General features: G+C 37.2%; 1 protein-coding gene across 6 annotated transcripts; it reads right to left on the bottom strand.

Annotated features, from left to right (window-relative positions):
• Positions 1 to 8040: 8040 nt before the first annotated feature.
• On the bottom strand, positions 8041 to 18899 carry LOC149221571 (ran-binding protein 1 homolog c-like). Of its 6 annotated transcripts, XM_089385140.1 has the most exons (5): positions 18618 to 18880; positions 17343 to 17494; positions 17057 to 17182; positions 8526 to 8618; positions 8041 to 8353 (listed from the first exon to the last, which is right to left on the bottom strand). In XM_089385140.1, coding segments are annotated over exons 1-4 (348 nt in total). In that variant the 5' UTR covers positions 18620 to 18880; the 3' UTR covers positions 8041 to 8353; positions 8526 to 8550. The 6 variants fall into 6 exon arrangements, 5 of the variants coding, with proteins under 5 accessions (XP_089241266.1, XP_089241270.1, XP_089241269.1 ...); XR_016249376.1 differs by lacking the exons at positions 17057 to 17182; positions 17343 to 17494 and adding an exon at positions 13031 to 13190 and having other exon boundaries at positions 18618 to 18899; XM_089385144.1 differs by lacking the exons at positions 17057 to 17182; positions 17343 to 17494 and having other exon boundaries at positions 18618 to 18767.
• Positions 18900 to 25611: the final 6712 nt, after the last annotated feature.

Raw genomic sequence — 25611 nt, 5'->3', positions numbered from 1 at the left:
ATATATATATATATATATATATATATATATATATATATATATATATATATATATATATATATATATATATATATATATATATACATATAGAACTGCACGCCTAATTCGAGAGGGTAGGGATTTGATCCCCCGACCTCTCTTTAACCAAACACTAACTTTACCACTATGCCCAACCAACTCATGTGGTAAAGTCCGCCCGGTAAATTGTATATAGTATCATACGCAGAGGATATAACGTGGCACGAAGTTTGAGTCATTTATTTTTTAATTAATTTTTGTAGGTGGAACCATGAACCTAGAAAAACATAGGCGGAATCATGATTGAGCCAAATTTTCAGGAGGATGAAATTTTGCCAGTGTCCAAATTGGACAAACTTTATTTCAATCTTACACCTCTCAGTGACACGAACTTGATGGCGCAATCAGAATTTTGATATGAGTAGCAGATATTCAGATGACCCAGAGGAGGGAATCTTTGAGGAATCTAGGGGGAATCTAAAAGATTCCTATAGCCCCAGATTTCCACTTTCTCAGAATTCAGAAATCTGATAGTTGATTTTACCCTATTCGATGCCAAAAATCTGATGGTGCATTCATATTTTCCATTTGATCATTTCATTTTTGGGCCACTTTTCAAAGTGGAGTGCATGTGTTAGCATTCAACATGCAAGCAGTCATTCCATGAGATTTGACGTCGCGAGATTGATGGTACAACCAGCTTCTGTGGTTTTATATCCTTTTCTTCAGATGGCTCCAAGATGTGAGATATATGCAATGTGTTCATGTACTTCTTTTTGCTATGAGATGCATTGTGCTGCATAGATCTCTGTTTGATGTTTGATGTGGGATCATGTTTTCTTACTTTTTTTCATGATTCCTGATTGATGTGACGCGGAATCATCTGTGAGATGTACTTCTTGTCATGTTGTTATTGAGATCCCTTTGTTGTCATGTTGATGGGATACTCATGTTGTTGCCATGTATGTCTGAATTGAGATCCCTTTGATGCCATGTTGGTGGGATGCTCATTATTGTCATATGTGAAATTATGTCATACTGATAGGAGTAATTTTTGAATGAGAGTTCCTGCAGCGAAACATATCTTGGAGCCACTCCTACATGAGGGCATATTCCTTGTATGATAGAGAAAACACATGAATGTACATCATCACTCTTTCTAGCACTTAATGCAGCGGCCTACACCATCTTGACACTGGGGCTCGGAGACGTAGTCCCTCCTGGACGAACTCCATTATCAACGTCTTGTGTATTATGTTGCTGATTCTTATCATGTTCCTTGTTCTTTACAACATGCATTTATCTTCCTTTATGCTATTTTAATTCAATTCTAATCACATCACGAAAGCAAAAGATCTTGGTTAAATCTGGGAGCTAAGTCAACTCAGATCAAGTTTGGTATCAGAGTGGTCTTTGCGTGGATGTGAATTGCAAGCATGAACAATGGAATGTGCAGCGACAGAGGATGAAAAAGCAATGTACGAGACCATGCTCAAAATTTCCAAAAGGGTGGAAATAATGTATGAAGCTCTACAAAAAGAGACAGAGGAAAAGGAGCAATTGCAGCTTCATTTGTGAGCCACGGAAGAGGCCCTAGAATAATTGAAGCACAACAACCAAAATATTCAAATAGAGAATGCTAAATTGAAGATGCTTCTACATGAAGATAAAGAGGAGAAACATAGCCTGTTATGACAACTGCAAGCAAAGGACGAGGTCTTGGAAAAGTTGCAGCGTGACCCATGTGAGATAAAAATTAACTCTCCATCTTCATGTATGTTTCCTCATGATGATTTTGCTATTTTTTAAAATCATACCACAGGAATTGGCTCCAAACTGCTGAAGAAAATGAGTTATGAAGGAAAAGGTTTGGGAATTAACGGCCAAGCCATTGTCAACCCATCAAAGTAGAGGAATTACCGAGTTAGGCAGGACTTGTGTATGTCGGAAAGGAATTTGGGGAATGTTCCACGACAACAAGCAAACCACCAACAACAGATGAAGAGAAGCCCTCATCAGTTCTTTCCAACTCGATGGTGGAGGTAAAATATGTTGCGTTCCCTTCAGTTTCGTCTTCACATAGTATGATTTCTATTGGAGATGTGGAGACATCAATTAGAGGGACAAACATGAGGCTCCTTACCAGGATGAGGTACAAGGAGGAGAAAGAGATCAGTGTTAATAACCAAGGCATAACTCAACCATTGGAGGTTGTGTAGAGACCTCGATTTGCAGGCTTGGGATACACCAAAGGAGAATGCTCGAAGGTGTCAGATTCTTCCGAGATATCGTCGAAATTTTCAAGGAAAGAGAATGATGGGAACACATCCCCATCATCCCATGGCAGTATCCATTGCAGGAAACGAGCTGAGGCAAGCTCTCATCGCCATAATGACAGCATAGGTAGCAAGAAAATGTATAACTAGTTTCGATATTCGAATGTTCATTTCGATTATGATCATGTTGTTAAAGATGGACATAAATCAAAGCATTGGAAAGCATGTACCTTTTGCGGATTACATAACCATACGTTTTCTAAGCGTTGGAAAAGAATAGCAGCACACAAAAGGAGGAGGCATGAAAGACCCTCTCAACAGCAGGTAAAGAAACATGTTAAGCAGATCTGGAGGAAGAAGATGTATTGCAGTCATTGCAACAAAAGTGGCCATCAAAGAGCCACTTGCTGGAGGCTCAATCCAGAGTAGTGCCTTAAACACAAAGCATCAGTGCATGAGCCAGATAAAACGGTTGTCCAACCAACAAATGCGACACAAGGAGGCAACCCATTCACATTGATAAGTGAAAAATGGTTTCTAGATACGTTATCTTGTCATGGTCGTGCTTTTGTAAATCATTTGTTTCATTTTAAGATGTAAAAGTGATGATGTGTGTTCCATGACTTGTTAAGAAACAATGATGTCTGGTCTTATTTTGTGTTGCATTTTACACTCTAAAAGTGATGTTATGTTTCCATCACTTGTCAAAGAAAAATATTGTTTGGCCTTATTTTTTTAAATCATGTGTTACCTAGTTATTCGACTACTTCACTTACCTTCTTTACTTACGATATTTTACCACCCACATGACTTGCGAATTATTGCCACAATGAGCGGTTAGCTACCCAACCTTATACTTAAGGCAACCGCAAGGATGCTCAGACTCACTCTACCCACCTATACCCCATTAGTTGCTGGATAAATGATGATGTGTTTTCCATCACTTGTTGGAGCAACAATGATATGTTGGCCTTATTTTGTAGCTGAGGTATTATTTCCATTTTGATGTAATATTGACCACCGATTATGTGTTATAAACTCATGGTAAGTATGGGATGCTTGGGTCATTAGTTGGTCATGAAAGCCAAGCATGTAATATACAAAAACAATGTACTACAGGTTGCAGAGGTTGTAGGTGTCGGCTCATCGCTTAAGGCTCCGAAAAACAAAGGTGAAGGTGATGGAAGCGAGACCTTTTAAGGATGCTTGTGATGCAGACAAGGTACAGAGAAGTGGCAGATTATTTTCATGCTTTTGGAGGACCAAAAAATCCTCAGTGGGAAGGATTGATCTAGGTGGCTCCAAACATAGGCATAAGTCCTAGAGGACTCAGAAAGGGTAAAAAATCAAAATGCTCGGATTGTGCTCAATCTAGGTTCATGTTGAAGATCTCCTCGTTGTGATAATGGTGGTGTGAACGGTTCATCAAACCTAGTCTGTATGAGAAAGTTAGGAGAAATCAAAGTTCAGGGTTGAATTGGATGACTCGGTAGGCTTAAGGAGGCAGCTATTGGACAAAACCCAGCCACTGGATTTCGGCCAACCTTTTCCAGATTCCAGTAAAATTTTTGGCCTACTTAAATTGACTCCTTCAGTCAATTTTCTGAGTTTACAAAATGCCTAATGATTTTTTTATAAAATAAAATCAAAAAATATATATTTTTGGGTGGCGAGCCACCAACCCTGCCACCTCCCCCAAAAACCGTTTATTATATATGCCATTAATAAAATGCGAGGCCGACGGGGATTGAACCTGCCAGACTCACATGGGTCGGCCCCCACCGAGTGGCCCTATAATACTATCAATGCCAACCAAATATCATTCCGCCTATATGGTATACAACCAAAATGCGACATTTTAATTAAACGGTTACAAACCATATGCCAATATATATATATATATATATACTTCACGCCTAATTTAAGAGGGTTGGGATTTGATCATCCAGCCTCTCTTTAACCAAACATTAACTTTACCACTGTGCCCAACCAACTCATGTGGTAAAGTCTGCATGGTAAATTGTATATAATCTCATTTTCGCAGTGCGCCCAGAGAGGACGGAGGACAGAGCATGGCACGAAGTTCAAGGCATTTATTTTTTAATTAATTTTTACAGGTGGAACCATGAACCTATAAAAACACAGGCGAAACCATGATTGAGCCAAATTTTCAAGAGGGCGAAATTTTGCTAGTGTCCAAATTGGACAAACTTTATGTCGATCTTACACCTCTCAGTGACACAAACTTGATGGCGCAGTCAAAATTTTTATCTGAGCAGCAGATCTTCAAATGACCAGGAGGAGGAAATCTTTGAGGAATCTAGGGGGAATCTAAAAGGTTCCTCTAGCCCCACATTTCCACTTTCTTAGAATTCAAAAATTTGACAGTCGATTTTACCCTATTCGACACCACGAATTTGATGGTGCATTTAGATTTTCCATTTTCCATTTCCTTTTTTGGCCACTTTTCAAAGTGGAGTGCTGGTGTCAGCATTCAACATGTGAGTAGTCATTCCATGAGATTTGACTACACAAGATTGATGGTACGACTAGCTTCAACAGTGTGACATCCTTTTCATCAGATGGCCCCAGGATGTGAGGTATATGTAGTGTGTTCATGTACTTCTTTTTGCTATGAGATGCATTGTGTTTCATAGATCTCTATTTGATGTTTGATGTGGGATCTTGTTTTCTTTACTTGTTTTCAAGATTCCTACTCGATGTGACGTGGAATCATCTATGAGATGTACTTCTTGTCATGTTGTTATTGAGATCCATTTGTCGTCATGTTGATGGGATACTCATGTTGTCACCATGTATGTTTGAATTGATATCCCTTTGATGCCATGTTGGCGGGATGCTCGTTATTGTCATATGTGAAATTATGCCATACTAATAGGAGTCCTTTTTGAATGAGAGTTCCTGTAGTGGAACATCTCTTGGAGCCACTCCTGCGTGAGGGCATATTCCTTGTATGATAGAGAAAACACATGCATGTACATCATCACTCTTTCCAACACTTAATGCAGCGTCCTACACCATCTTGACATCAGGGCCCGGAGATGTAGTCCCTCCTGGATGAACTCCGTTATCAATGTATTGTGTATTATGTTCCTGATTCTTGTCATGTTCCTTCTTCTTTACAACATGCATTTATGTTCCTTTATGCTATTTTAATTGCAATTATAATCACATCCCAAAAGCAAAATATCTTGGTTAAATCTGGGAGTTGAGTCAACTCGGATTAGTACCTAAGTACATCTTGCAAAGTGTGAATAGATGAGATGATGTCGAACCACTTGCAAGATCTAACGATCAAGGGACATTGATATATTCCCATGATTGTCAGCGAGAGAAATTTTCATTGATGCATACAAGCCTCAAGGTACTAATAAGGACTCTAGCCCTAAACCTAGATAATGTGTTGATGTCGATAGGCCAAGACTTGTTAGAAGGGAGGCCTTAATGAATCCTCCATCATCTAACGCGAGCATAAAACAATAATTTTGAAGGACTATGGATGAAAATTTTTGCAGTGGATCAAGGTTTATTTGAAAAAGCAAAAAGGGAAACTAGAATGAATCAACTTTATAAGGGAAATGAATGGTTTTATTGGTGGGTTTAAAGTTTAGTGAAAGCAAGGTAGGAAAATGACCATGAAGGAAAATGAGATGAAGATTTTATTGACTGAATAAGTAGAGATACAATGGTAATATTGGTATTTGAAAGGCTTCCAAATGGTGTGATGGATCTGATTCGACACCTTTTTATCCAAAATCATGTGCTAATGCTTGTATATTTCATCTTTGATATTTCTCTAATCATGTTCTTTTGAAAGAAATGTGGTCTTTGAGAGACATTCACTACAACAAAACCAGTGATTTGCGCCAGATTTAGCACCAGATTTTAGTGCATTTTTTTTGTAATTGTGATGAGCAACCTGGCGCTAAATCTGGCTCTATTGTACAATTTTTAAAGCGTCCTTTTTTGCACCTGATTTTGCATCCTTTTTCACGCTAGATTTTGCATCATTTTTTACACCAAACTATGCATCATTTTTTGCGTCAAATTTTGAACCAAGATTTGCATCTTATTTTATGACAGGTTTTGCTTCTAGTTTTGTGTCATTTTTTGCATCTATTTTTCATTCTCTTTTGCTTCCTATTTTGTGTCATTCTTTGCTTCCATTTTTGCACCATCATTTGCATCAAGTTTACACTGTATTTTGAATCCAATTTAACATCTTTTTATGCATCTATTTTGTGTCAGTTTTTGCATCTAGTCTTACGCCAGGTTTTGTATCTAGTCTTACACTAGTTTTTGCTTCTATTTTTGCACCAGCTTTGGTGCCTATCTTTGCACCATGTGTTGAATTTGATTTAGCACCAAATTTTGCATCCATTTTTGTGCCCATTTTTGCATCTTTTTTTGGACCATTTTTTACATCCACATTTACGTTTGATTTGTCTCCATTTTTCCCATCTCATTTTGCACCATATTTTGCGTCATTTGTTTCATCCAATTTTGCATCATTTTTAACACCATCTCTTGCATCTAATGTTACATCATTTTGAGCATCCAAATTTGCATTTATATTTGCATCTTATGTTGAGTCATGTGTTGTGTCCACCTTTGCATCTTATTTTGTGTCTAATGGTACATTCAATTTAGAGCCATTTTTTACGTCTACTTTTGTATTTGTTTTTGCACCAAGTTTTGCATCCAATTTTAAGCTATTTTATGCCCCTTTTTGCACCATTTTTTTGTGTCTACTTGTGTCGAATGTTGCACCATTATTTACACCGACTTTTTCATCCAATTTTGCATTTTTTTGGTGTCTAGTTTTACATCGTTTTCACCATCCAAATTTGCATCTTTTTTTGCCTCATTTTGTGTCCACATTTGCATATAATTTTGTGTCTGAGTTCGAGCCTAAATTTGCATGTGATTAGGAATCATTTTTTACATCCAATATGACATCCTTGGTTTCACCTTTTTCAGCCCCATTTTGCATCTTGTTTTATGTCTTTTCTTACATCTTTTTTTTTCCTTTTTTGCACCCAAGTTTGCATCCCAAATTTACACCATTATTTGCATCATCATTTGGCATATTAATTTGTAACGTTTTTTGCTTCTTTTTAACGCTCAACTTTGCATCTTATTTTACATCTAGTTGTTGTCTTTTTTTGCATCTAATTTGGTGCCCATTTATGTGTCCTTGTTTTTGCCCAATTTGATATCCTTTTGTATGCCATGTTTTGTTCCCTTCTTTGTGTCAACTATTGCACAATTTTTCACTTCTAATTTAAAACACTTTGTATGTCAATTGTTTGCATTTTGTATTAATTCCTAGTTTAACATCCAATTTTACTTTCAATTTTGCATCCATGGTTACATCCGCATTTGACTTCTTATATAGAGTATATTTTTCTTTACATATATGACCCCCTTTATAGATTCATAGTGAAATATATGATAGTTTCTAAATATCATTAAAGCAGATATCACAATTCAAAATCATTTGTAAAGAAATTTAAGAGAAATTGACAACATCCATCCAAAAAAATAACAATGTGTCATTAACAATTTTCAAAACATGTATAAAATAGCAACATAATACTAATAAAATCAGTATTATTTTTAATCAAAACAAGTAAAATTCAAATATGATTAACAAATCAAAATATTTCATGAATATCGTTATTCTACAATAAATTAACAACATACATAAATCAAACTCATCGTATGATTACAAAATCAAAATGTCTCATTGATATAGGGTAAATTCACAACACCCATCTAAACATAGCAATGTCATTCTACACAATAATTTCTTCATAAAAAACAATGCATGTGCATGCCTAGCTACCACCACCAAGATCATCCTCATGATCATCTTGACCATCCTCATTACTCTGATCCACATCATCACCAACACCGCAACTATCATCATCATCTCCTCCTTCACCACCATCATCCCCATCCTCATCCTCATCATCTCCTGATATATGTTGAACATAATTTGGATCATCGTCTTGGCAATCATTACCTATAGCATTCTGACAAAAAAAATCAATATTACATGTTAGTATTAATTACATAACACAACGCATGTTTTTGTTATACAATGTTAACCATAAAATGAGGTAAGATATAATATCTAATAGTACTAAAAAATAAAATGAAAATATGGTTTAAAAGTATATTGGAAATCCAACTAAGATTACATACCATAGAGTCCATCCAAACAACAAATTCAACCCATCTCTTTTGCTGCAGCACCTCCTTTTCCAAATGATTTGGAGGTCTTCCATATTTTAGTTCCTATCAATCAGTAAATAGGGAGAAATTAGATAACAATGACTTTCTTCTAGTACAAAATTTATTAAAAAAATATCACATGTTTAATATACTTACAAAGGTTCTTATCAGTGCTTTTAAACCTTTCTGGCTACTACGATGAGTGACTTTTGTCTTGGTTAACCTCGCCTTGGATGCCTTGTCCTTAAACATAAACCAATTCAATTTATTTTCACACAAATACATGTCTAAGATACTTATAAGTATTAATACATTCTAAATAATGTTTAATGAAAAATTCAATACCTGAATGCTCTCATTGTCGGCTTTTCTTTGTGCATCCAACTTCTCATATGATTTTACAAGTTCTTTCCATACTTTAAAAGGTATGTCAATAGGTCTTTGTTTCAGTCTTTGATCTTGAGGCATTTTTTAAATTTTTCTTGTTTGGTTAAAAATTTTGGTTAAAAAAAACCGAACAAGTAATTCACATCAATGGCATGGGGACTCTATGGATATGTGTAAAAAAATGGCTATAAAGAAAACATCCAAAAAACATATGAGCTCTCCCTTTGATGGTCACTTGGGGCATATAGCTGGAAAGGAACAACTCCATTTTCGAAAATCAAGGACAATCCTTTCTCAAAGTCCTTCCTAATATTTGCTCCAAATGTCTTAAAATGAAAAACAAAATTCAAACGTCATCCTTAAACATCTCCCTTAATTATAACGTTGGACCATAAATTCTTCACTTTTATTGTTATCGGCTCTGGAATGAAATATGTGTGCACTAATGAAAAAACATTGAGTTTCATTTTTCATAATCACAAACAATGAAAAAAGAATCACACGTAACTAGCATCATTTTGGAAATTTTATATTTATTAAAAATATTTAACATGTTTTCCTCCCATATCTCATAAAAAGGTGTGAAATTTTTTATATACTCTCCAATAAGCACTACAACAAAACCAGCGATTTGGAGGTTTTACACTAAGTTTTTCAACATCGAGCTTACTAGGGCTTGCACCACCGGGGTTATTAGTAAGAATCTCATGAGGTTTGCATAGCCATGATTATTAGAATCAAAATAGTAGGATTTGCACTAAAAAACAGTTCATAGAGCTTTCCTGCTGGGGAGAAAATCACAAGTTCAACTTCTGCAGTGTAGAGCACCGAGAGCTCGTAAGCTTTCTTCAGCAATCCACCTACGTTTCAAAAATGTAGCCTGCCTGCTGACAATGTTCTCAATCCTCTTCCTCTGCATCTTTCCCCTCCCTATTCTTGTATGTCCTCTTTCGTTTTTCCCTCCAAACAAACCCTCTCAAATTGAGAAAGCAGAACAACTCACTCGATGAGAATCCGAATCCAATTATCGCTTCTAACAATAACCCAATACGATACCAGAAGTGATTACACAAAACCTGATTGACTCTTCATTTGTTTGGAAAAGAACCAAGCATATACTTCTGACGAGGGTTTCTGTCTCAAGTCTGGCTCGCAGGACGTCGCTTAGTCAATTGCGAGAAAAGTTTTCCACATGCTTGTCACATACGGTTTGTCACACTATATATTAAAATAAGGTTGATCATACTAAAAATAAGGTTGTATAGTTTAAAAGGAGGGCTCTCCTGACTGCATTTGGTTGGTTTATAGAAAAGATTGCTGGAATGTGTAATGTGAATGCTCTGCTAACTGTTTTTTAAGCATTTGGAAGTATTAAAACCCCCTAGGATAATTAATGTAAGACCTGTTAATTAATGTGTAAAGATGGCTATTGTCCTTGTGCTACCTTAGCTGTTCGTGTTTAGTGATCTGTGGTATTATGACTCCTCAAGTCACTATTAAACCATGAGAACCATGCCCAAGCAGACTAGTGTGACATTGTGGATGAGAACCAAAACTAGACTCCTATAACCTCCTTTTTCATCCTTTAAATTGCAGAATTAACTGATTGTTCTAGTAATCGTTCTTGAGCACCTGAAGATGTGCACCCTAAATAATAAGAATAATACCCTGTAACATATGAATAGTCCATCCTGTGCATGTAGGATATGCACATGAGGTCCAATAAAATCACTAACCAGAATACCAGGTGTTATTAAAGCCTCTACAGGTTGATATATATGAATGTTACAGTGTGCAGGAGTATGATTCAATTCCATATGAAAATACAAAACATCTGATAGGATTTCCTTATACCTCATAGGCAAACAACCATTGTCCCTTCTATAGATGAGCAGAATAAGTGCTTGGTTCTCTACACTAAATAAAGACAAAGTATAGTACTTATTGCTGACAAAATAGGATTTAAATCACGGTTCAATTTCTTGACATTCAGCTGGTCACAGAATTGTAGAGTGCATAATCATAAGTGATGTTGCGAGCCAGTAGAAGTGCTCTCCTACAAAAGCCTGATCTAGCATATCTCTTACCTTTATTTAGTTGGGATCAGCAAGGTAGTTTTGGGCTAGCATACTGATTTTCACATGAGTTAGTTGAGGCCAACAAGAAGACCTAAACCTGGTTAGGTACAGCTAGGTGATTTCTGTTGTAAAACTGTTTGTAATTTGTGACACTGAGAGAGGTATGCTCCCGTAACTGTGCTCCCTTATCATATCATTAGCCCTGCTTGGGTGTAACAGTCATGTAGGAATGTCTACGGCTGGGAGGTGAATCCATCCTTTGGCAACTTGTTTGACAGCCCTTGTCTTTTAAATGATAGGTATTGCGGTCCGGAGCCCATTTTGCATGCTGCTATGTAATTTATATTATGGTTAGAGATGAACTATATCAATGTGCTTAATCATTTGAGATGTTATAACTGGAATGTAATAGTTGATTTACGCTTCTTATATTCTTTCACGGTTACTAGTCTAGAATTGCATTACTGTTCACACAATTATTAAGTTGGAACTTGGCACCAAAGCTGCTTATGAGAGCTAAGATTTAGGTCTTTGTGCCAGTTGGGCTGCCAGACCTAGTTAAGTGAATTTGGTTCTGTTATGAAAGCGAAGTTTTCATGAGCCCATTGTGATCTGGTTTTGAGAGTGCATTAGAGTTTGTCTATGTGAGAATCATTAGAAAGTTGTATGTGTATGTGTGTGAGAGCTCAATACGTTATAGAAGAAAGCGACAACTAGTGACTAAGACTTTAGTTGGTGTACGTCAGTCCAGACTGTTGGGTCGTAACCCTTCATAGTCACATGATCCAGAATGTTGGATCAACACGTTATATGTTGTCAGTCATTGTACCCAATGTGCTCAACCAATGAAGTCTATAAAACAAACACCTCAAAATGGCTGACCATAGCATCTGTCTGATTATGACATTCACCCTATATTTTGATCAACCAATTAGGATGCCTTCTATATCGAGCACAGTGTTGAAAAAATTGGCATCGGCAAAAAATCGGCAGAGGGTACAGAAAATATCTTCTCGGAAACATCGGCAAAAAAAATTGGCAAAAATTGGCAAACTGCGGCTCGGATGGTACCGATGAAAAACCAATGATACCAATTTCATATCCCATGACGTTATTCAAGTTTCGATTGGACTCATGTAACAAATATGGGTGTTCCTGACAATCAGAGAACCTAGGGCTGCATGGCCTTGGCAAGCTCAAGATTAGCATGACATCTCCCCCTAAACACAGGGATAAGCGAAGGATGACCTTCTAATTGTTGGTTGGCAAAATGATCCAGCAGCAGTAGATGCACCGAATAAAATTGTGTCTATAAATGTTAAAAGCCATATACTGCAGCAACTACTTGTAACAAATTAACGTCATCAAATAAGGAAGATATTAGGCCATAGAGCAGCATCATTGAAATTGTAACACCACCCAACAACCCAACATGGTCTCAATGGGTGACGCAGATATATAATCTCCTTAAACTATGGATTCTAACTACATCATAGAGGAAGTTATTAGTTTGGTGCAAAAATCGGTAGGGGTCATCAACTCGGAAAGCTCAGGAGAAAATTAGCAAAAACTGGGAAATCATAAACTCGGAAAACCCAGGATAAATCAAAGAGTTTTGCAACTCAGTGAAAAGTTAAAACATTGTACTGTATGCCAATAGACCAACATGATCTGAATGCTGGATATATATACAGTTTACCTCAAAGAACTAAGGAATATAATGACAGAGAAGCCAGATCACCAAATAACTTCTGTTTCCCAAATTTCCACTCAAATCAAGAACTTATATAGCATGAAAATAACCTAGTTTAAACTTTGACCTTTGTATTGAGGTCTTGAGATTCTATGAACTATTTTATTAGCTTCAGTAACTCGTTGAGCTTCTCAGATGTAAGTACCTGCTGGAGAGAGCTGTTCTTAGTTATAGTGTAGTGGACTATCAGATTTCCAAAACTACTAATAAAATAGAGCTGGTACAGACACATGGAAAGCCAAAATATAAGGATGTACCTGATATTGACTCCTCCATTGAAAGCATAGCGTACGACATTGTCACGAACCCACATGTCAGCAGCTTCAGAAGACGAACTGAGAGTTTCCAGCAAGTCATTAGTAATGCCGACCATGACTTGAATATCAGAGCCGATCAGAGCCTCCAAGACCTTGGGATCTGCATCAAAGAGCTTCACTTTCATAATGTGATTGGCCTGTAGCAGCTTCACAACGATAGAGGGAGCCAGTATTTGTGATGACAGAATTCCCCAGTTCACACCAATGTCACCCAACACACCAAAGCTGGATGCCCAGATTATCCATGTGAATGATACCAGTGTTCTTGCATTGTAATAAAACATCTTCATATGCTCTGTATGCCACAATGTCAATGTGCAAACTGCATTTCATGCTGTCTGTGAGGAAGACAGGGTATATGCTATAGCGTAAGATGTTTGGAGAGACCCACATTGCTGTGAATATCAGGTATGATATCCCCATCTGAATGAAACTGACCCACAAGCTTCCATTGGGACTTGGGCATGGTTCACTGTGACCCACAGTAAGCATAGTTTTATTACGTTCTATGATTGAAGGTGAAACTTTACAAACTTCCATGGGATCTGGAAATAGTTTTAAAAATGACACACTAACCATAGATTTATTATTTTTTAACTGTATGATTTAAGGTGTGGAACTACATCTGTTCATCAATTTGTCAAGAAGCATGGCCTACAATTCAATTTCTCTAAGCCTATCACTTCTTCCACCTGTCAAATAAATTGTTTCATGTTTGTTTAGTTGACTATGGTTCTAATAAATATACTATTGTTTGATGTAAAAAGACAAAACAAAACAAAAAATATGGAAAGTTGTGACCCCATTTTCTAACTACAAATTGAAATCGGATTACCATAGTGACCACCTCTGCTTATTGGAATAAAAAAGGGGGTGGGTTAACCCAATACGATACCAGAAGTGATTAAACAAAACCTCATTGACTCTTCATTTGTTTGGAAAAGAGCCAAGCATATACTTCTGACGAGGGTTTCCGTCTCAAGTCTGGCTCGCAGGACGTCGCTTAGTCAATTGCGAGAAAAGTTTTCCACCTGCCTGTCACATACGGTTTGTCACACTATATATTAAAATAAGGTTGATCATACTAACAATAAGGTTGTATAGTTTAAAAGGAGGGCTCTCCTGACTGCATTTGGTTGGTTTATAGAAAAGATTGCTGGAATGTGTAATGTGAATGCTCTGCTAACTGTTTTTTAAGCATTTGGAAGTATTAAAACCCCCTAGGATAATTAATGTAAGACCTGTTAATTAATGTGTAAAGATGGCTATTGTCCTTGGGCTACCTTAGCTGTTCGTGTTTAGTGATCTGTGGTATTATGACTCCTCAAGTCACTATTAAACCATGAGAACCATGCCCAGGCAGACTAGTGTGACATTGTGGATGAGAACCAAAACTAGACTCCTATAACCTCCTTTTTCATCCTTTAAATTGCAGAATTAACTGACTGTTCTAGTAATCGTTCTTGAGCACCTGAAGGTGTGCACCCTAAATAATAAGAATAATACCCTGTAACATATGAATAGTCCATCCTGTGCATGTAGGATATGCACATGAGGTCCAATAAAATCACTAACCAGAATACCAGGTGTTATTAAAGCCTCTACAAGTTGATATATATGAATGTTACAGTGTGCAGGAGTATGATTCAATTCCATACGAAAATACAAAACATCTGATAGGATTTCCTTATACCTCATAGGCAAACAACCATTGTCCCTTCTATAGATGAGCAGAATAAGTGCTTGGTTCTCTACACTAAATAAAGACAAAGTATAGTACTTATTGCTGACAAAATAGGATTTAAATCGCGGTTCAATTGCTTGACATTCAGCTGGTCACAGAATTATAGAGTGCATAATCATAAGTGATGTTGCGAGCCTCATTGCTCAAAGTCTAAGGGTCTTGCGAGCCATAATCACAGCCATGTATGGCATATCTTGTGATTATGGCATTTTATGAGGTCAATTCTTGTGAAGACATTTCAATTTATAATAAATTTTGAACCTCAACAGAGTTTTGGCAAGACCTGGCTGAGCTAGGACATCAACAACACAGCTGATATGAATGACATAATCTAGCCTCAAGAGGGAGCCTCTTTTGTTTCATCACTCTAACAATCTATGAAGTGGTGGAAAGCATAACAACTTCCCCTTGAATATGACACCTAAACTGAGTACAAATCCTAAATGATGCAGCCCTTGGTGCATGTCTCTCAAAGTATCGATATTTCAAATGTTGAAAGCTCTTATGCCCATTTGATATGCATTCGATTGCAGTTCCCCTAAAGAAAGAATCTTATAAAGGTGAGGCCATGGCCAATATGTTAGCCATATCCATTGGAGTTGCCATTGCTTGACAACTTTAGTGTGATCAGTCCCACCATGATTCACATGGGCTTCTACTCAACACTGGCTGTTGCTATTGTAAGAGTCTTCAAGCTCGTTGAACCCATAGTATTGATAAGTGTATTCTTTGGGTCTCTGGTTTTCAAATTCTGCCTATGTTTTCCTCTCAGTATCATTATTTCAAATGCTGAAAGCTCTAATTCCCATTGCTGTGTATTTGATTGTGGTTTCCCTGAAGAAAGAAGCTTATAAAGGTGAGCCCGAGGCCAATATGTTGGCCATATCCATTGGAGTTACTATTTCAGCTTATGGGGAGGCCAAGATGAATGCATGGGAGGTGATTCTCCAGTTAAGTGCAGTTGCATGGGAGACTACCCAATTGGTTCTCATACAAATTCCACGAACATCAAAAGGGATTAAGTTGAATCCCATCACATCTTTGTTGCTCCTTGTTGCCTTGTTTTTCTCAGCACCCCCTGGGCCTTAGTAGAATACCCATTTCTGATAATCAGGGCCTCTTCCTTTGATTTGGATTACATGACATTTCTGCTTGTGCCTTGGCTCTTAATCTTGTAGTGTTTCTTCTGATAGGAAAGACTTCAGCCTCTATGAATGTTGCTGGTCTTGTCAAAGACTGGCTGCTCATAACATAATCTTTGTCTGTAATAAATGAAAAGGTTACAGTCATAAACTTGAGTGGGTGTGGACTGGCTTTTCTGGCTGTCTGTTACTATAATCATTTGAAACTTCAAGCTCTCAAGTCCAATGACAACCAACCAAAGTACCTCATCAGTGCAGCTGATGCCAATGATGAAGGAGAAGGTTTGATAATGACGAGTGGGAGATTCTCAATCAGAGATTCAGAACCAGTAGAGAAAAATCAAACTCAAGCTTCAGGATTAGGTATTTAGATCATTAATATTGTCTTGTGCTAGAGATTATTGTTCTTGGATTGGCTCCTCTATGCCCAGATCTATTTGCAGGGAACAGGCCAGTCATTCACAGTGAAGAAGATAATGACAAGATTAGTGTATAATGATGGACAGGATGGTGCCATGGTGCCAACCTAAATCTCAAGTAAGGAGACATATGTTCATCAATTTGTCAAGAAGCATGGCCTACAATTCAATTGCTCTAAGCCTATCACTTCTTCCACCTGTAAAATAAATTGTTTCCTGTTTGTTTAGTTGACTATGGTTCTAATAAATATACTATTTTTTGATGTAAAAAGACAAAACAAAACAAAAAATATGGAAAGTTGTGACCCCATTTTCTAACTACAAATTGAAATCGGATTACCATAGTGACCACCTCTGCTTATTGGAATCAAAAAGGGGGTGGGTTATGCACAATCCTCCGTATCATTTGCTATTGCCAGAGATAATTAAAGCCACCCTAAACTCAAGTCTTAACTATGCTGATAGGGTGTTTGGGGAGGGGGATCCCTTACCAACCCACTATAATCTGCACAAAAGCATCCTAAGAACATATGCAAAAACAACCCTTCAATGAAATGATCCAAGAATATAGGTACTCAAACATTGATTTTATCAAAGAACAATACAAGACAGAAAGAAAAGATCATAACAAGGATTAGAAGAGTCTAAGAACAGTGCTCACTGTCTACAGAGCCAAGACGAATGCAGAAGAGTTCTTCCTTCAGTTCCCCATCTGAGAAATCAGTTGCATGCCAGACCCAAGTTTTATCACTACCTGCGTGCTCCTGAAGTGACATTGGGGAATGAACTGCAAGGCAAAAAAAAAAAAAAACAATATAATCCAGATAATAAGGATCAACACAAATTCTCGGCACAGAAAGCCTCTTAAAACTTGGACGTAAGATAAGCTATTACAATCTCAGGGGGGAAATTACACAAAAAAAAAACAAACAAACAAATTTACATACTTAAATGGTTTGCACATATTTTCAATGTCTCGGATTGCCTCATGACCAGCCGAACCTTTGTAGTATCCTTGTGCTTAAGAAACTTTACTGTTCCTACACCACGCTCCTTCCATTGATTCCCATCCTTGTCAAACCTGTACAGCTTCGCCTTCCTGCAGGGTCAAACATATAAAAAAGAATGGGAATATTAATAAACAATGAAACTGCATTAGGATCATTTTAAGAGCCCATGGCACCCATTAGAAGTAACGTCCGCAATATCCCACCATATCAAATGCATTCAAAGATAAATTACCAACGACCTATTAAAAACACAAGAGATATTCCTTAACATTACCAAAAAGGATCCCACAAAAAAGCTCAATAATAACATCAAACATGTAAGAATACAAATCATCAACTATTTAATAACAAAAGAATGCTCATCCCATACATCCCCATAAAGTACAGAAATGATCAACAGCCTGTTCAAAACATCATAGAAAGTCAACGAAAACAGTTGACAGAAGACCAAAACAGACATATCCCTGAATCATACCACCTCACAACATAAAAAGACAAATCACCCTAATGCCAATAACCAAAAGACAGATTATCAAATAGGCCCAATTCAGTATTCAATGGCTAATCCAAAAACCAAAAAATACGAAACCCCGTATGCTTAATAATAACAAATGACCATCACACCCCCCACTAAACCAGAATAACAAAGAAACCATCATAGATTCTTCAAAGACATTGAAAAAAGGATGGCCTATAGTTCAACAAAATATAAAAAGACTCGTCAAAATACAAAACCCCCAATGATAACAAATAAACCATCAAATGCATCCCCGAAAAAATCTTCATTGGCAGCCTATCAACATAGGAAAACAATTATTACAGACCATAATGAGATCAAAAAATGCTGATCAAAATATCAATGGGACATCAAAACAACAAGAAACTCACAAAATACACAGAAAAGCAAAACCCTAATTGCCCGATAAAACAAACCATAGCCCGCTAAATGCATCTACCATAGAGTTTCTTCAGCACCCCATTGAAATGACAAATCCGATCATCATCAACAGGCGAACAAAACATCAAGAACCCGATAAAAACAGATCTTACTAAAAAGGAGAAAAATTAGAAGTAAATAACTGCCCAAATGCATCTTCCTTATAGTCAAGGTCCCATTTATGTGCACAGGAAAAGGGCCACCGAAGAGGCCATGAAAACAACTTTCAACTGAGAAAACAAAATCATGAAATAGCCATGGATTAAGAAATTTACATGTCAAGAAGGACATCCTCCTCTTCTTCGCCCGTGGTGACAGTAACCTCCTCAAGCTTAACAATGGGTGCAACCTGAGCTCCAGTGTCCTCTTACTTTCCGGCATCATCCTCGTTCTCTCTCGAATCGTCATCTACTACCCGTGTAAGAACAGGATCCTCCTGAGTTCCAGCCATCCCAATACCATATAGTGCACAGAGGGAGGGCTCGAATGAAATCGATGGATCCAAAATATGCCAGAAACTCGCCCAATATCAGACACGAATGAGAAACCCCGAGGATTTTTGACAAAGGATTTAACTGTGAAAAAATGCTTCGAAGGCAAAGGGCAAAGAGGTCGACAGAGAGAAAACACTCTATATAAGGGTTTTTGAGGTCGATGGAGAGAAAACACTCTATATAAGGGTTTTGAAGAGGGAAGGCCGGTAGCTGTTAAAGATTGAGAGTAAAAGTAGCATCGTTAAAGATAATATAATAAATTATTACAGGGATGGTTGGGGGTTTCAAAGGGAGAGAAGGCCATGGAATAACCCCTAAATCATCTCCAACATGAGAGGCCTACTTCATTCATGTTGTCATGTTGGGACCAGAGGTTGTTGTGCGTTTTTTGTTTTCGCAATTTTGAACTCTTTCCTCGGTGATATATTATTGTGTTTATTGTAATAATAATGGGATGGGGTTGAGGGGTTTGTAAATGAGATAAATATGGAAAAGTAATTAGAAATATTGGTTTTAAATTATTATAATAAGTATTTTTGTGGTTGATCCATGATAAGTTGTAGGGTAGTTGGTTTGTATGGGGTTTAGTTGTTACGAGGTCTTAAGTTCAAATGTCATGGGGAGGGGTTGAGAATGGAAGTCATTTTGGGGGCATCAAAACTATTCTAAGGGGCATCTTCCACTGAGCTTTACACAATCCTGGATGTTGAGGATGAAAATAATATGAATATGCCAAGTTCACTCTACAGCCTAGTATGGTTATAGCCATGTTTGTCCATCATTCCAAGGGGCATCTTCCACTGAGCTTTACACAATCCTCAATGTTGAGGATGAAAATAATATGAATATGCCAAGCTCACTCTACAGCCTAGTATGGTTACAGCGATGTTTGTCCATCATCAAAGTTGAAATTTTGCTAGTGTCGGCCAAAATAAATTTAAAAAAAAAAAATTAAAAAAAAAAAATACAAAACATTTAAATAATGTTTGCTCATAAAAAATAATTTCCAATGAAGAAATTGGATCCCTCTCCGCTCATATTATATCTATATTTAAGATGGGTCTATGCTAGTGGATAACACAAAAATCACAAAGTGAAGAAGAGTTTAAATCAAGTCAAAGCAAAACTTTGGGACTAGCGCAATTCATCTAACTTCTATTGAAATGCGGTATTTATACGTGTAATGTGATATATATATATATATATATATATATATATATATATATATATATAGTGTAATTGCTATTATGTTGTTAAATGGTTGTTTAATTAATGTTGGTTATTCGATGGCAAGATGGTTTTGTAACTCTTAATGATGTAATTGTTCATCTTCTTGGTTGTAGTGTGCCATGTTGTTGACATACAAATATTGTAATGGAGCCAAAAGAAAATGACAGTAAAGCATAGTTGGAAGTTATAAGTTTATCCTCCTGGAAAAGCAAAATTGTGGAGTTAAAGAACCACTTCTAGGAAATCAATTTCCATCACATCCATAGGGAGCTAAATGCAACTGTAGATTCTCTCTAAAAAGGAATTATTTGTCTGGAGATAGGTTACATATATTATGATGAATTAGTTGGCAACCCAGTTCAAAGTTCTCATTCGATGCCCATATACTAATATGGATCAGCTTTAAGTCAAATTTTCAATTAGTTATCAACTAGCTTACTATAAATTTCAAGTGAGTCTACATTCAGCTTTCAATTAGCCTCAAATAGAATGTCTTTCTTTTTCTCTTGACAGGGGCCTCTTCATGGTTGTATAATACACTTTCGGGAATTTTTTGTTACAGGCTAATGTCATTTCTAGTCACTGTCTTCATTTTTCTCATAGTAGGGCCCTCTTCGTGGTTGTATAATACACTTTCTACAATTTTTGGTTGCATGCTATTGTCATTTCTAGTCAGTCTTATAATTTGCAGAAGAAAAATCTGGGTCGTGATGCCTTGTCTTCTGGCAGCCCATTGTAATGACAGAAGTTACAATCTTTTTGTCAATGTTTGTGCTTTTCTTCTTCCTCGTGAATAACAAAAGGGTCCTTTTTTTCTATAGTAATAAGAAGAAGAAGAATAAGAAGAAAGATATTGTAATGGTTATGTCATGGTTGGCATTCCTAAATATAAGCAGATATAGGATAAGCATGCATGCATATTAGAACTTGGTGCGCATGGATGGAATTCAATGTGCCAAATGATGTAGATGTTTCACAAGCATGGGGTGTGAGATTTCAACCCTAGTTATCAATAGTGATGAGAGGCCACCAAGGACAATACCCCTTGGACCCTATGATAAGTGTTGCATATTTTGGTGTTAGGAGTGGAAGGGTAAGCTTGGTTCGAGGAGGTTGGTTATGGGATGTTTTTTGGTGCACATGAGGTTGTGCATCAACTACCATGGCTACACTTGAATTAGTGGGTCTTTGCAAAAATAAAGTGGGAGAGTTAAGTTTTGTGAACAAAAGTAGCCTATGGGTGATATTTGCATTGATCACTTGTGTTAGGAACCTTTTTAGGCAAGTTAACTAATACTTGGAAGGTGTGAACCATGTAATTGAAATAATTCAATAGTGTCCTCCTTCCTTCAAATGAAGCAACAAAGCCAAGAACGTGACTATCAAATAAATATTAGCCCCCTATTGAGCCCTTGTTGCACATTTACAAATTGCTCAGACATTGATGTCATGGTGTTTCACACTAAGTATATCTAAGATTACATGTGATAGAATATGCCTCATTTTAGTACTAACAACTTCATTAGTTTTGTTCTTATGTATTACATACTTTTTTTATTTGTGGTTGTTATGTATGTGATGTTTATAATAATTACAAAACTAACTATGTGAAAGCATCCCTAACATAAATTTTCATTTGGCACTAATAATATTTTCCTTACAACCCCCTTCCTTCATTAGCGGTGGGAAGGAAGCTGATCCTTCCTTCCCCCCACACCCCCCTTCCTTCCTTTGGAAAGAGAGGTAAGAGCAAGAGTTGGAAAGATGCCGGAAAGAATGCCTACCTTTGGTAGTTGTGTTGTCGTATCGAGAGAAAGAAAGTCAGTTACCTGTCGTCCTCCCTTCGGTAGATGAATGCCTACCTTTGGTAGTTACCTTCAGTAGGAGAGAAAGAAAGTCGGTTACCTACGCTTCGCTTCGGTTGCCGTATCGAGAGAAAGAAAGTTGGTTACCTACGCTTTGCTTCGGTTCGGTAGGAGAGAAAGTCGGTATGAGTACTTTGGGTGTTGTTGGTTGTTCTTTTTTTTCGAACAACTGTTACTTGTTTGAAGAAAGAAGTCTATCTTACTCTGAAAGAGGTAAGGGGTGGCACTGCAGGAGAGTGGAACGCTCTCCGGAGGAGCCATCAAAGGTACGAGTTCAAGAAAAAAGATAAGCGGTAAGCGATCATAGGGCGAGGATAGGGGAAGGCACGCTTGAGGGCCGTCCGGGCGAGGGTGGGGTACGGGTAGGGAGAGGGGGGAAAGGACAGGGGAATAAGAGAAAGGAGAAAAGAAAAAAGAATAAGAGAGAGGAAATAAGGGAAAGGAGAAAGCAATCGACATTAAATTCAACAACTAAAAAGAGGCTCTTTGAGCCATGGCTAGCTCTCAGAGAATTTCATTCTCTTCGAGCTCTATACATATTATACTCGTCTAGACATATGATACTCACATCTCTACGTTTCACTTCTTTACTCTCTTCTCTACCGAGATAAAGATCTAGATCTAGTATAACTTAGCCATTCCAATAGCCAATAGTCTTTAGTCCTATTTAGTACCCTTCTAATAGTCCCCTTGGCATAGTAGGTAGATATTGATTCCTTGCCCATGCATGAAGTTCCATAGCAAGAGATTAGACCCACTTCACCATTGACCTTAGCATATGGAAGGATATGGTTTCCATTAGCGGTGTCTCGCTTTTATGGATCTTTTTATCCATTTGCGTAGGTTTATCTCATAAAAGCTCACCTTTCTCTCCCGTGAGGATTTTCCTCATAGAAGATTTCCTTTCTCTCCCGCACAAATTTTATGTTTTTCTCAATGGATATTTATCTCCAATCCATCCAACTTATCTAGAATTAAATCGAGAAGCTTTACCATGAAAGAATTATCCTTTCCCATTCACCAATGTGATTTGGCAAGAATCTCATCTCTTGGTGTCTCGCTTTTCCAAGTGATTAATTTATTAATAATGTATTTACTTTTTATATTACACATCATACCTAACTTTTCTCAGCTTAGGTTTGCAAAGTTTGACACACAAGGGAGGGGTGTTACATTTTGGATCCCTCTCTTTCCTTAAGATCCCTCCAACTGCAACTAGAGTTCTTAGATGACTGTAAGGAGGAAGCCCCTATTGGAAAGGGACAGACAGTTTGAAGGTGTCTATCTTGTTGGTAATTCCTATATCGAAAAGTTGTATTTTCATAGTCCAGGGGTTGGGAATACACAATTCCCATCCACTTGAGCTCAATTTTATCTCGCAAAACTTCATTGGGATCTACCTAAACACATATGCAAACATAGGTGAAAATGCCTTTCAAAAGTCTTTCCCTGTCTACTTTGACGAATCTTCCAATAAAATTGCCCACTTTTTCTAAGAGATCTAGATGGGTAAAGTGAATGGGAAAACTGGGAATCTTACCCATACTAGAGTAGTCATCGGCAACATAGTGAGAGGATTGAAGTTGGGAAACCATGGCTTCACTAGAAGACCAACTCATCCCCAAAACCATGGACCTTGGTCAAGGATTTTTTTCTTATCCTCAAGACATTTGAAGATCACCACAAAAAAACATGGGTCTACATCCACCCAAACCGGCGTTCATCCAATCCTATCATAATCGAACAGAAAAACGCTACTTTTTCAATAGAAAATGGGGAATAAAAGTATCACCCAAGGATAATGACCATCACATCAAGCGCTCAATCATAAGGGAGGAGCAATAATTTGACAATCACACGTCCTTGATTTCTGTTGATTTAGCTCTGAACACTCACGTAATATTCTCTTGCTTGGCGAATTAAACACCACTGCATGGAATGGACGAGGATTGAGCCGAACCCTGGATGAAGCCCACTTCATTCTCATCTAAACAAAAAACTATATATACGTCAAAGCTATTACAATAGATTCTGACTGTCAACACCTCGAGGTTCTGTTTATATGTGGCTACCTTTTATGGTTACTATTGAATGTGTGATTGGCAATAGTAATGGCAACTTAGGGCTGCCAAATTTCCTTCGATTCCCTCACTACATCCTAACGCAAATAGTTGTTCAATGCCTTGGTTGTCTTTCAAAACTGGTAGGCAGCGTCTTCTTTGATATTTCTCGATGGTTTTAATTCCACTACAATCACAACTTTCATTTACATAAACTTCGTGTTTTCGCACGAGCGACGATTGTTCCAAGGTGAAATGTCACTTGGATGGTTTCAATGTTGTTGACCCATCATAACTAACTAATGGATATGCCCATTACAATTTTATACCACCCCATTATCAATATCAATTATGCATGGGAACCAATTAAAGCAACTTTTCACATTAATTTTATATGAGCATGAGAACATGTGTTAACAAGCAGCCCATAAAGCCTCATTTTGAATGCCATAGTCACTTAGAAGGAATTCCTCTTGTAGTAGCATCCTCCCTACTAAACTTTGCTAGTGCTAACATTAGAACCACCATTACAACAATATATCTTTCTCTTGTTGACAACACCATTATAGTAAGATACCTCAAGAGAGACAGAAAATTTAAAAAGTATGATAGTAATACGTATCCAGAAGATGGTATTGAAACTAGTAATTGTTCACGAATCCATAAGATTGTAAGGTCATTCTCATTATCATAATCATTGTCATCATCATCACCATCATCCTTGTCATTGTTATTTCCATCATTACATTATCATCATAATCACCATTCATGCCATCATCATCATCATTATGGACATTGTTTGCAATTGTTCATAATTGTAGATGTTGTAAGAAATATCATCAACCCAAAAAATGTGATCAGTGCTAGAAAAGGGTTGTTTAGGACACATTGATATACGTAAGAGAAATAACAACTCTATTTTTGACAGATGATCGATGATGATCATCATCACCACCATTATCATCGTCATTGTCATTTTTATCATCCTCATCATCATCATTAATGTAATTTCTATCGACATTATTGTAATCATGCATCATCATCATTCATGCCATTATTGTTTTTGATGATGACCTAGATGAAAATGATGATCATGACACCAAAGATAATGCTTATGATTATGACAATGACAACATCTAAAATTGGGAAGATTCGCCAATGTCATTAGCATCGTCATCATCATAATCATTGCCATCATCATCATTGTCATTGTAACCACTATCGTCTTTATCATCATAATCACAATTCATGTCATCGCCATCATCTTCATTTTCATCATTGTCAATATTATTGACATTGTCATCAATTGTTCATAATTGTCAATGCCATAAAGAATATCATCAATGCAGAAAATATGATGAGTGTTGGAAAAGGGATGCAAAAGCGAACATAGAAATGGGGGCAACAATAGAAATAAAAGTGGATACAACATAAGTAGATGCACAACAACATGAAAAACCTGACACAAAAGTGGATGCAAAAGTAGATGCAGTTGTCAATGCAAACTTGGATGCAAACATGAAGGCAAAATTGGAAGCAAACATGGGTCCAATGGTAGGTGTAAAACTTGGCACAAATTGTGGTGAAACAAATGTGGATGCAACAACGGAAACAAAAGTA

The sequence above is a fragment of the Pinus tabuliformis genome, chromosome Q (genome assembly GCF_031772625.1).
Source record: "Pinus tabuliformis cultivar Carrire ecotype Pingquan chromosome Q, CPIR1, whole genome shotgun sequence".
Classification (NCBI taxonomy): Eukaryota; Viridiplantae; Streptophyta; class Pinopsida; order Pinales; family Pinaceae; genus Pinus; species Pinus tabuliformis.
Note: the sequence above shows the minus strand (reverse complement) of the source record. Positions and strands in the feature narration are given on the sequence as shown.

What these genes read in the sequence shown, in the direction of transcription:
- LOC149221571 (XM_089385139.1), bottom strand. Translation starts at nt 18,750, where the DNA reads ATGACGATTCGAGAGAGAACGAGGATGATGCCGGAAAGTAAGAGGACA. An exon ending in GAGGATGTCCTTCTTGACAT is followed by an intron (nt 13,191 to 18,617) that starts GTAAATTTCTTA and finishes TCTTTGATGCAG; the next exon opens with ATCCCAAGGTCTTGGAGGCT.